Below are 13,515 nucleotides of genomic sequence, written 5' to 3' on the forward strand. Positions count from 1 at the left end.
ATCTTAATTTAAAGAAATGTCTGTTGGTTGTTGATCCTGTGATAATTTTACATTTTGTATAGATATCTATCATTTCTGAGTTATTCTAACATACTTTTTATTATAACTTCTACAGGATGTCAGTTGCAATGAAATTTCTCATCTTCCATTACAAATAGGAGATTTAACATCACTGCGATGTTTGAATCTTAGACGCAATTTTCTTGTGGAACTGCCTTTTGGTTTGTATAATGTTTTTTATTCTAGGAAAAAATGAAAATTCGAATCACAAGCACAGTAATTTCTGTGTTGCATAATTTCTAAAAATTGTTTTGAAGATTTCTTGTAGCATCACATTAATTGGTGCTGACTATTGCATTGACTTTGTTTGTTTAAATCTTCATAGAAATCAGTCGACTTCAACTTTTCAAGCTGGACTTTTCCAGCAATCGAATTGAAAGGATTCCAATAGTCTTTCGTAAAATGGAAACACTGGAGCAGTTAATCCTGGACCACAATCCATTATCATCACCACCAGCTTATGTAAGTTTTAGTTTTAATGTGTACACATTTCTTGAGTAGGAGTATGTCTGATTTGTTCTTTAACCAGATTATACTGAATAACTTTTCTGTAATTCTTAAGCATTGTGGTTTTTGTGCTGTTGTTGTTTTTGTTTTTGCTTGTTATGAACTTAAGTATTTTACAAAGTAAAGGTTGCACTTTTGTTTTTGAAATTCTTTTAAAATCTGAGTTACTGAATTTCTAGCATAAAATATTATTCAACTTTGTGTGATAAAATTTTTTTTCCCTAGTTTTCCTGTATTTTTCTTTTAAATACACCCAAATCTCTACATTGTTAAATACATGTTTTTAGAGTGTCTTATTTAGAGACATTCTGTGTTTGTAATTAAATGTGCATTAACTTTCTGATAGATATGCACAAAAGGAAGGCAGCACATCATGAAATATCTTCACATCCAAGCAGTGAAAGAAGATAGAAAGAGAGGAATACTTAACAATGATCCAGACATGAAGCGCAACTTGAGGAAGTCACTGCCACCTCAACAGTAAGTGGTCACACTGTCAAAATCTTCTAGTGGAAAGTGCTGTAGAGAGGCTAAGTACGGTTGTACTTGGCTTTGCTTAGCTTGGCTACCTTTGAAGGGGGCTCAAGGTTTGACACCTGACTCGAGCGGAGTTGTGTTTATTGAGTGCCTAAAGGCAACATGGAAAACCTTCTTCCAGATTTCCCCCCCCCCCCCCCCCCCCCCAATCATTCCCCAAACTGGTCCACAAATGAGATTGGACCGTAGCGTTCTGAGCATGCTATAAGCATGAAAGTAGCGCTATATAAAGGCTATAATTTATTTATTTTATTATGGCTACCTATTTTCAGATTTAATGAACAAAATTGTATCATCTTTTGTTTTTCTATATCAGTCTTTACTAGCCCATATATCTTGAATTCTATTCAGTTTATATGGCTTTTTATTTTTTTTTCAAGAAAATAATTAATGCTGCATTTTAAGTTTACTGGTCTGATTATAAAATAGTTTGAACAATTAAAAAAAAACTATCGGTTTGGAACTGTTGCTCTTGAAGATGAATATTTGGTTATGAATTTAACTAATTATTTAGTGGAAATGTGAGAAATATTTGATCTTAGAGACTATTTGAAAATTTAAGTAAGTAAATAATTGCCTTCAAGTATAAAGATTAAGAATGTATATTAGCACTTCATATGACCGACCACACTAACCTAGGAATCTCTTCTATCACTAATTCAGAGCCGGCTTTAGGTAATTGGAGGCCTTTGGTGAAGTGAATAGGGTGGCCCTAAATGAAATAGAAAAACAAAAAAATTAAGACAGAAAAATACACAATGAATTAATATTCTTGCAGTATCTAAATCAACAAATAAGTTAAACTCATATAGTGCCAATAGCACAAATATGTTTCATGGACAAATCATTATCACCTGACTAAAAATAATGTTTTTCACATTTCACCAAAAGGAAGAAGCAATACTCTTCTAACATATGTAGTCTAACAAGTAGATCTAAACATTTGGTGAATAAACCTTGAATCATAGTAGAGACTTAGAGTGAAGCTAGTAGAAATAGAGCCATAGATTCCTGTTAAGATGTGAGATGTGATCAATTTTCCTTTTAAAAAAAAAAGAATTTTCTGTGAATTCTGTGGGAGGCTCCAACCAATTGGAGGCTATGGGTGGCTGCCTATTCTGACGTTGCCTAAGGCCAGTCCTGACTAACGGTGGTTTTGGTGTGACAAAAAAGTTGATTTTGATGTTACTGATATTAACTAATGACATTTAAAGAAGAACATTTCTTTAAATGTTTACTTTGAGAGCTACATATTTCTAAGGTAGGTGACAGTCAAGTCCAACCTTTGCTCTTCTCAATAGATGTCAGGTGAACTAAATAGTGCACTAAACAGATTTCAAATAAAAATTCCAACATACTCCTTGATTGAAACTTAACACCTTGGTTGAGCATTCGTAAACTATGCTGTCTGTTCCATGTTGCCATGAAGGCAGCTTAAAACAAGCATAATCAGTGTAATCATTTTCTAATTCTTTTGTTATTGTTTATCGTAGGTCATCTGAAGAGTTCCGCAACATGCTTGTTGGACCAGAATCAAAATGGAAGAGACACACAGTTCTGAGTAATGATTCAGGCTATAGTACCAGCGATGGAACAGACAGAAATGGCTGGCAGAGTGCTGAGGTAATGTTTATGTTATTTTTGTACCTTGTTTTATTTTCAAATGTATCCATATAATCTCTGAGTGTGAAGTGGTAATCTAATATATATTCAGTCTAAAGTGTTTTAGTTCACTAGTATTTTTTTTTTGTTGTTGTTGTTGACATAAGCACAAACTTTGCACAAAACCTTGCTGTAAAACATGTCATTTTGATCTAGATTCTTATTCATTTAGTTTCCTCATGTACTGAAATTATTTCTAAGTTTCTTAAATCTACATAGAGTTCTGTATAACAATAGAGAATCAGTTTACTTTAATCCAAAGTTGAGTAGCTATCTCCCTCTAGTAATGGAAGTTATCCCATGTGTTTTATTGTTTCCCTATAAATATTGCAATTTTGTTCTCATGTGAATACCGTTCTTATCGTACTCAAGTTTTACCTTTCATACCAACACCTTTTCCTTCGTGTACATATTTTAGATCTACACATAAAAGAAGTTTACACTCAAGTGGGTCAAATATTTACATTTTTAGTTCCCAGATCACATACTATTTAATTGCAGAAAAAATTCCAGAACTCAGACCTTTTTTTTAAAAAAATTAGAACTATGACCATAAACTAATCAAAGATTGTTTCGTTCATTTATTTCACAATTTGTACTATTTCAAAATGTATGGAACTATTATTAATGCACTTAAATTTGGAATGTAGCTTTACAAATTGTGCATGTTGCTTTTGAGTGTTGTAATAAAACATGTTGTGTTTTTTTTTTTTTTCCTTCTCTCACTTGTTCTCCTTTTAAACCGAACACTTGTTTTGGCCTGACGCATGTTTGAACCTTTCAAATTAATAAATGATCTTTTGGCATGATATTACACTTGCATTTTGGGATTTACATAAAAATCGTTGTAACTCCAAATTGATATTTAATTTTAAAAAATGCTGTCACTGCAATAATAGGTTTATGAGGAGAACATTCAGGGTAGCCATGACAGATATGGTCACAATGTGCCGCATCAACAGATTCATCATTATCGTGGACACCTTGGTGGTTCTGTTAGTGGACTGAATAAAAGTAGCATTTCCTCGTCTGTATCTACCACTATATACGAGAATGAAAACAATCATCACCCTCGGCTTGATGGGACCAACAACTCCCAACCAAACCGATTTTATTCAGATAGTTTAAACCACCGCCCTCCTCTGGGCTTGCACACGTCCTCTGCTCAGACATCTTATCTCAATGGAAACTCAACTACCTTTTATCATTATCCACCCTCACCTAGTCTGTCGAGGGCAAGAACAATTAATTCATCCTCCAGTAGCTTACTAGGAAGTAACAATCTAAATTCACTTCATAATAGATCTTTTAGTCCTACACCCAGCGAGACATTTCATCACAAAAGCTCATCCAGTGTATTAACAAGACAACATTCCAACTCCTCACTGTCATCAAACACTCCTCAAGACGAAGAGTCTAGGTCGAACTATGTGCCATATTCCAGTACTCATGAAAAGTCTTCCACCAATGTTCCCACCAGTGATGCATACACAAATCGATATTTGATGCGTCAGAAAAGTTCTGAATATGTTAGCCGCTCTTACCTTCAGTCTGGTGATTACCAAGCTGAGACCAGCACCAGCCCACCTCCGTCCTCCATGGTAATGGCAGGCGACCTCGAGGATGAATTTACCAGGGTCAGTTATGTCATTTGTTTTACTTTTTGAAAAGCTTCTTTAACATTCTTTGTTGTTCTGTTTTATTTATTTTGTTTTTCATATTCATCTTTCATTCTTATTTCTAACCACTGTTAATAGGATTGATCAAGTAAAAAACATAGCTTAGTTCTTTCTGAAGCCAGTGTACACATTTCCTAACAATGAAATGCTTCTTAAGTAAAAACCTCTCTATGGATCAAATCAAATTATATGAACTGTTTAGTTTAAAAAATTTTTAATAACCTTTTTAAATGGTGTCAAGAAATTAAATAGTCTCTAAAAGTTGAAATTTGTTACAGTTTAGTATTGATTTACTTGTACTTATTAAGTCAATTCTAAACATTCTGAAATTAAAACTGACATTAAAGCAATTTATAAAACACATAAAACATGGCATGCAGTTTGCATTTTGTTGCACTCATTCTACAATAGTATCCATTAATATTTCAAATATTAAGGTTTCAGGAGATATTTATCTTTAGTAGAATTTTTACAATTTTGGGTGCATGTTTTCTTCAATTATTTGTTATCCTTTAAAAAACAGCATTAAAAAAAGTTTAGATTTCTACAGAATAAACAATAGTTAAGTTTTGTAAATGAACTACCCAACATAGTTCTTGTATATTTGTTTATGTGTCCTGATATATGAACAAGGCGATATTTTGTATTTATGTAAAATACAATTGCTGATGTATCTCTTTTTTCCAAGTTGATTTAATTAAATTAAAAATAAAAAATTTCATGTCAATAAATCCCTTTAAAATAAAAAAAATAATAATATTAAAATGCTTTATTTATATTTCAATACTTTGGTAGGGTAAACAATAGATTTAGAGTTTTAGTTGGATTGCAATATGCTATTGCATTCAAAAGTGTCGTAAAAATAAAAATAGGCAAATACTACAATGCTAAATAGGGTATGAACTATTGGTGTTCCTTTAGAAAAATTGGTGTATTTCCAGCAAAAATTAGGAATATATAGTAATATAACATAAAATATAAAGAAAAAAAAACTATTTGTCATTAATTATAAAGGAAATTACATCTGAAATCTGCAATATTTTAATTGGCATTGTTAAATTTAGATCATATTTTTTTGTATCTTAACATGCAAACAAATATTAATTAAGCTTATTTCTTTATAGTATCAATTAAATCTTTCTCTCCAAATCGATGGTACTATTATTTATTCTGTTCTGCAGCCTAATCAACGCTATTATCATCAATGCTTTCTTTTTGTGTGTTTTCTAATCTCATTTTCATTTCAATATAATCTTTGTCCAATAATGGATTCATTCAACTTTTTTCCTGGCTAATTACTATGCAGGAGCTTAAGCGCCAGAAAGCTGAGTACGAGCGCAAAAAGAAGCAAGCAGAACAAATCAAAGCCAAACAGCTGGAAGAGGAAGAAGAACTGGAAAAAGAAGAACGTCGCCGTGCAACCCTGAAGGTGCAAGAGGAACAGAAGCTGTTGTTGGAAAAAGAAAAGCAAGAGGAGGCCAGAAGGCAGGAAGAGCGACTCCATCAAGAAGAAGAGAAAAGGAAAAAAGATGAGGAAGCACTTCATCACCAAGAAATGCTAAGTAAACAAGATTATGCAAGGAACCAGTAAGTTATACATTTGTTTTTGTATTTTTAGTTACTCATTTAGGCTTTACATTTTAAGACAATTATTCATATTGATGAAAGCTAACTTATTATCGCTGGTTGGTGATTTGGGACAAGAAGAAGAAAGATAATTATACTTCTTTCCTCTTGAACAGAATATTGGATGAAAACAAGTTAGAAGATACTCAGAAACCTACTGAATCTAAACTTGCCGACAGAAATAAAATTGCTAATAAGTATGTTTTCTGCATGCTGGACTTTCAATATATACAGATCACTAGACTTGTCAATAGATTTAGTGCTACATTAGTTAACATCTAAAAATGTTTCAATTCTATTAAGATAGACATTTATTATAGTTACAAATTAAGAAGAACAATTGGCTTGACACAAAATAGCTATTTTAAGCTATGTCTAGGACAAACAAACAGTTTTTAGTATGGTAGTAGAAGTTTTTTTTTTTTTGTTAGCTTCTGAAACAGTTTGCACCCTACCTTATTATTTTATGAATGCATTTCATTGAACTGAACTAAGAAAGATAACCTGCCTGCTTTTAAAAATGCTTCTGGGTGCATCCATGATGTATAATTTGACATTTCTTATTGTACAAAGATATAGACATGTTATGCTAGCCTTTTAATCATTTATTCAAGTTCCAGTGGCGTCTCTAGGGATGTGTAAGAATGTTTTTTTTTTAATCAAAGCATTTTTGTAAAACACTCTCACCCAACATAATGAGCAACAAATAATTTCTATTTCTTGTTCTGATTGATCCTAACAATGCAGTTTTTTTTATCTGATCCTTTGATAGTTTTTTCCTTGGCCATAAAAGAAAGTCAGGGTTCGTAGCGCTCCTAAAAACTCCTAAAATCTCCTAAAAAATGAAAAGTCTCCTAAAATCCTAAAATTCTCCTAAAAATTGCCGAAAGTCTCCTAAAATTTTATCCACTCTCCTAGAATTTTTACCCAATATTTTTTTTTTAAATATAATTTTGCTTATTTCTTGCTAAAAATGTGAGGGAAAAAACAACAGCGTAACTAGGCATTCTGATCGCATGGCCTTACGGGCTGGCTGTGTTAATGAGCTGACCAGTGACGCGTCTACACCGCCTTTCACCCACTTGTGAAGCGCGACCTCGTGATTGAAGATGGCCTTGGCTCAAGCAAGCATTTCACCTGGCAGTATTTTTCTGAAGTCATTTATTGTTACCACTAAAGACGCGCTAGATCTAGTCTGTAGTGACTATTGCCTATAATTAGAGCAACTACAAGACTAATTTGTAGGCTACACTCCTCCGGGCCCTCCCTCACCTAAAATCTTCTTGTTGTAAGTGTAAGACTAAGAGTGACTTCGCGTGGAAAGTCCATAAATCTTCTAGATCTAGCTAGTAGGCCTATCTAGTAACTGTAATAGTATTTAGATTTAGATCTAATTTAGATCTATTGAAGATAATTCGCACCTAACCTGAAAACTCCGTGAATTTTTGTCAATTTAATGATCTCGATACATCTAATGTCTATATTACTCTAGAAATACGCTAGATTCTAGATTTACGCTAAATCACTTTGAGTCTAGTGAAGATAATTAGCACAAAGAAGTGAAAAGCCCGCAAATTTAGACTATAGATCTACGGTATATCCAGTGAAGATAATTCGCATACTGCCGCGAAAAGTCCGCAAATTTTAGTGACTTAGATCTAGACTCTAGATCTACGGTATATTCAGTGAAGATAATTCGCACACAGCCGCGAAAAGTCCGCGAATTTTAGTGACTTATGTCTAGTCTTTACTCTAAATCACTAGAATCTAGTGAAAGCCGTGAAAAGTCCGCAAAATTTAGTGACTTAAAGTCCGCGAATTTTAGCGAATTAGCTTTATAGTCTAGATCTTCTGTAAATTTAGTGAAGATAATATTCACACAGCAGTGAAAAGTCCACGAATTTTCGTGACTTTGATCTAGACACTAGATTTACGCTAAATCACTAGAATATATATAGTGAAGATATTTCTCTCACATCCCTGAAAAGTCCGCGAATTTTAGTGACTTACATCAAGAGTCTAGATCTACTGTAAATTCAGTGAAGATAATTCTCTCACAGCCGTGAAAAGTCCGCGAATTTTAGCGACTTAGATCAAGAGTCTAGATCTACTGTAGATTTAACGAAAATATTTCTCATACAGCTGTGAAAAGTCCGTAAAAATTATTTCACTCGTAAAAAGCCAGGGAAACTATATGGTTGAAAATGATTCTGCTAGGAAAAAAAACGCGAATAGGTCTAAATCCCCCCCCCTCCCCAATCCAAAAGCCATTTTTTAGTAAGCAAATGTCAACTAAACATTCAAATAGGCCAATATTGCCCTATATATTACTGGCCCTGTTTATGAAAAGGATTTAAGTTAACTAATAAAAGAATAAAACATTACCTCAAATGCACACCATGACTCTAGTATCTATAAGATACACATAGGAACTAAAAATGTACATTTCCATCACAGAGAATACACATTATGATAGCATCTCTAAGAATGTTTCTTATTTTAAAAAAAATGGAAAAGTAACCATTTGTAATGTTTTTAAATAAATCTTTGAAAAAAAAATGGTTCTTTGAGGTTTTGGGATGACAGTCAAGTTGTTACTAGATTAAAAGATAACTTTCATTACATTTTCTGTGGACATACCACAGCTGATAACATTGTTTCTGTGGCATATTGGCAAGATATTTATTATTTTAAAAATCAAATAACAATAATGATTTGATAAATGCTTAGTTTTGTGTATGTTTTACTATGTATCACACAAACGGATAGGAAACACACACACACATCATACATTTCATCCTTAAAAAACCTCCTAAAATCTCCTAAAATTTTGTCATGGAAAAGTGCTACTAACCCTGGAAAGTAGGCCTAGCCAAGAAGAAATGCCAAACTGTTGGAAGAATTTAAAAAATTCCTGCCCCCCCCCCCCCCCCCCCAAAAAAAAATGGAAAAATTAAAATAAAACAAAAAGCATTATCAGAAGTACATCATTAAATACTTTATGTCCTCAGCATCTTTTTAAAAATTGTTTCAAAATTATAATAGTCTAATGAAAAGTCCTTGCAGTTCTCTTAAAAAGGTGTACAAGATAAGGCTTGTGAGAAAAGCTTAACACCTCTCCCCTTGGGTGAGCTATTGACTGTCATATTCCTGTTGAAGTGCTTTCTAGTACCCTATGTGGCTTATAGCCACACTTAACTACCACACACCCTCGGTACGCCACTGTATCTGCTAAGGAATTACAACGCATGAATTAAAAAAAAAATAAAAAAAATAAATGACTGCATTAATGTAAAGACATGCAAGAAACAATTGGTCCACCTGTTTAAAACAATCCATACTTTTTTCTTTCTTTCTCTCTCTCTTTTTTTTTTAAAAAGAAAAAATGTATTGAAGTTTGGGTATGTGTTTTTGTTTTTGGCATGTTTTTTTTTTTTTGTTTTTCTCTCTCACAGTCTGGTTCAAACTATTACGTCTTCAATACTCCTTTAACTGTCATACAAAAACAATGAACGGTTTAAAATCTAACAGCTTATCACTAACTTAACTTTTACAAAAATTGGATTATGCTTCATGTTTGTTTTTTCCCTTCCACTAAACACTATGTCTTTTATCACTATGTCTAGGTTGTTCAATATTGATTGTTAGATAAACATAATTTACTAGGTGTTATAGTTAGTTGCATAGTTAGTCGACATGTTGATATAGATATTTAGGTTTTAACTGTTTATTAGTTAGATTTATTTATAATATATATATACATTAAAATTTGATAAATGAATTCAGTTGCCTCAACTAAAAATGTACAAATTTCTTATAAACTTAGTTACCTTTATTTACAAAAAAAAAATAAAAAATTATATTCCATATGATAAATAAACTTAGATTAATTTGTCTTGAAAAGAAAACCTAAATAAAAACAGTTTCAATAAAATGTACTTATTAATCTAATAACCTAAGATCTATTAGAATAGGCAGTATAATGCTAAACTAACTGATAGGGGAACCTGAATGATGAAATAAAGATTTCCCAGTTTGAAGATAATATTTCAGTTTTTAACCTAGTGACAGTTACCACTAATGTGATGTCAAGGTTTTCTGGCTGTGCATTTACTTTTCCACTAAGACAACAGTATTGGGTAGAACAAACTAAAGCAATACTGGGGAGTTCCTACTTACTGGGGAATGTTTACTTCCTTTGTTAAGGCTGCTTGCTTTCCATTTGGTCTTCTGTTTGTATTTCTTCTCTTTTCCTTCTTTTTTTTTTTTTTTTTTAATGCTTTCCCCTACTAAGCATTGTATACATTGACTTACTTATCAGTACATTTCATTCATTTGATCATTTTAATATAAGCAATGCAATAAAAAAAATCATTTTTGTTTTATAAACTTAGAATTATTTATTTTTAAAAAGGGCCATAAGCATATTTGTATTTCACCAGTTATTATTTTAAGATGCAAATGCTGACCTTACGTAATGGTAAAACCATATACAGATTTTTATACTTAGGGTTTTACTTTTTTTTAAAAAGTTCAAGCCACATACCACAATGAATCTTATGGTTATAAACCAGCTAAAACCATTCACAGAACATTTTTTTTTTTGCTGTAGAAATGAGAGATTGATGTTGACTGTAAATTGTCTTTTTATCTGTTATCAAGCTTGGACTTGTTTACACATCTTGCCAGTTTTGAAACAGGATTTACAAGAAGTTGAATTCCATTATTACAAGGGTTTTGGGTAGTGAATACATCATGGTCTTTTAAAAAGTTAAATCTGATGAACCAATATTAATTTGTATGCCTGGAACTCTAGCATTAGATTGAACATACAATCAGAGCCTATTAGTTTGAAGCTTCATGTTAAGTCTAGGACTATGAATTTACTATTGAATTAGAATTATAGTGTTTTATTACATGAAGTACAGGTGATGGTTGTAAAAGGTTTATTCAGCTGATGGACTTTAGAGAAAAAAACAACATTAAAGGACTCAAATTACTGAATAAGTACATTATAGCTACTCTTAAATCACTAAGTCCTTACATGCAAAAATATATAGCACTTTAGCACTAGGAAAGAGATGAGAAAATAAAGAGAGATTACTCAAAAGAAACCATCTAGGCTAAATTAACTAGCATTTCATTCATTAAAAAATATAGCACTGTAGCACTAGGAAAGAGATGAGAAAATAAAGAAAGATTACTCAAAAGAAATCATCTAGGCTAAATTAACTAGCATTTCATTCCATCCATTCTCTTCTAGTAATGCTGACTTATTGATGGTCTGCTATTGTATTAACAGTTAGTCTTGTTTCAATTCAGTGAATATGTTTTATGTAGCTAAGTACTATTATTGTTATTATTATTATTTTTTTAAATATTTTTTCTTTTGCTGTTTGGTTGTGGTTTTTCCTGCTTTACTTTCCCCTTACACATCTCTGTATTCTTTGATAACTTTAACCATCTGAACCAAACTCAAAAAGAATCTTTTGCTTCACCCTAAATCACCTAACAATTTTTGACGGCTTTAACTAAAATAAAACATTCAATATCCTGGTTGTGGAACATGTTACTTATTTGCTATTCAAGTGAATCCTATCATGTTTATCATTAAGTATTTAAAGTATTAATTAGTGATTTGTAAAAAAAAAATAATTCTTAAATTATATTTGTAGATCTTAAAGACTGCTTAATGATCATTCTTTGAATGATTCATTAGATTTGATAAATATGTATTCTAATGTAATGTGATTCTAAGTGCAGTCTTTAATAAAAAGTAAACCAAAAAAAAAAATCAAACATCCACCCACACATACATGAATGTCTAGATTGTTTGAGTTGGCTTGATTTGCTTTCATTGATTTGTTAGTTTTTATTTGTTAACCTTTCCCCTGTCCTTTGAACTCTCTCTAGCTACTACAACTATGCGAATACACAGATCAGTAGTTACTCTCGAACCCAGCCACAATCATCTCATCAGCCACCACAACCCCCGAACTCTCTTCCCCTGCATGGCATCACAGGGCCATTGGGCCCACCATCCTCGCTGTCATCAGCCTCGCCAACGTCATACTCAGTGTCACCACAGCAGCAGCAGCAGCCACAAAGGAATGACAGTAATTACATCCTAACTGAAAATGAGTATAGGTAGGACAGATTAGCACTTTTCCTCTCATCCCGCAATCCTCGTATAAGAATAAATGCTGAGAGTCTTTCAGTGAAAAATAAGAACCATCTTTTTGTTTGTAACCAATGACATTCTTAAAATTAGATTAATTGTTGATGAAGTTAAAATAATATGGCTATGAAATACTAAAAGTACATAAATCTATTCATGACATTACATTTGTGTGAATTTGTGATTTATTTATTTTTTTCTATGTGCTCTGCATTTTAATTTAGCAATCCCCCGTTAATATTTTGTTTTTCTTATATGAGGAATGGGCTTTTATGTTATGTTTTGTTTCTTTTGTTTTCTGTTTATTTTTTGAATTAACACAATTCATATTTTTGTTTATTAGTTCATAACCCAACTTACAATTATTTACTTGTAAATAAGATAGATCAAGGTTACGTTGAGAGCTAGAGAATAAGATATCTATATTACTTTATGTTTTTCATCTTAGAGAAATAACAGGCACTTAAATAAAAGTGAATTTCAAATGTATTATTTTTTAAAATCTAGTTAAGTGTATTTAAAAAAAAAGAATCTAATTCTAATTTCATTGTTGTCTTTTATTAACTTAGTATTTACTTGACAGTATTAGTTGAGTTGACATTGATTTTAGTTGGAGTTGTGGTAGCCTGTTGATCAGTCTTAACAAGAAGTTCTCTAACATTTTGTTCAAGTTTGGATGCAGAAAGCTAGGAGACAGAACTGAATATGTCTCACACATCATTTCATAGTTGATGGATGTGTGTGTGTATGTGTGGGGGGTTGCTTTGTTTATATTGAATAAGACTTGCATGTTTGTTTTAAGCATGGCAATGTATGGTCACTAACTGCAGCAATTAATGCAACAGCTTGTGAAAGTGCGCCACAGAACTAGAAACGGAAAGTTAAAACAGCTTTTGTTTGTGCTTGAAAGCCTTATTCACTTGACTAGTCGTTTTTTGACATCCTTATAGGTGATTTGCATAAAGGCTGCTATTTGTATTCAGATAAAGATTTTTTTTTTAATGAAAAAAAAAAAGCATGTTCCACTGATCACCACCCTACTTAACACGTCCCACAGAAATGCTCTCAGCTCACAAAGCTTCAAAGAGCAGAGGCGGCTGGCCAACAGCACTCAGTACCGACGGGCAGCGTCTGACACCCTGAAGAAGCCTGGCCAACAAGTGGACGTGCAAAACTTTATCAACAGAAAGTGAGCATGACTCGATTCCAAAACTAGTTTTAGCTTTACACATTTTTTTTTTGGGACTAGCTTTTGTGAGTTGAAGA

General features: G+C 32.3%; 1 protein-coding gene across 12 annotated transcripts in view; it reads left to right on the top strand.

The window, feature by feature from the left end:
* The window catches only part of LOC106056413 (leucine-rich repeat and calponin homology domain-containing protein 2-like), a 31,559-nt gene that overhangs the window by 3,817 nt on the left and 14,227 nt on the right, over window positions 1-13,515 (top strand). For 3 of the 12 annotated variants that reach the window (XM_056012172.1, XM_056012171.1, XM_056012176.1), the window contains exons 4-13: window positions 116-221; window positions 386-522; window positions 914-1,047; window positions 2,598-2,727; window positions 3,666-4,403; window positions 5,752-6,032; window positions 6,188-6,268; window positions 9,452-9,472; window positions 11,985-12,218; window positions 13,307-13,438. In XM_056012172.1, the coding sequence (XP_055868147.1) occupies window positions 116-221; window positions 386-522; window positions 914-1,047; window positions 2,598-2,727; window positions 3,666-4,403; window positions 5,752-6,032; window positions 6,188-6,268; window positions 9,452-9,472; window positions 11,985-12,218; window positions 13,307-13,438 (1,994 nt within the window). The remainder of the gene's footprint in view (window positions 1-115; window positions 222-385; window positions 523-913; window positions 1,048-2,597; window positions 2,728-3,665; window positions 4,404-5,751; window positions 6,033-6,187; window positions 6,269-9,451; window positions 9,473-11,984; window positions 12,219-13,306; window positions 13,439-13,515) is intronic. The other 9 variants (XM_056012174.1, XM_056012178.1, XM_056012175.1 and 6 more) reach the window with 8 other exon arrangements.

The sequence above is a fragment of the Biomphalaria glabrata genome, chromosome 15, assembly GCF_947242115.1.
Source record: "Biomphalaria glabrata chromosome 15, xgBioGlab47.1, whole genome shotgun sequence".
Lineage (NCBI taxonomy): Eukaryota > Metazoa > Mollusca > Gastropoda > Planorbidae > Biomphalaria > Biomphalaria glabrata.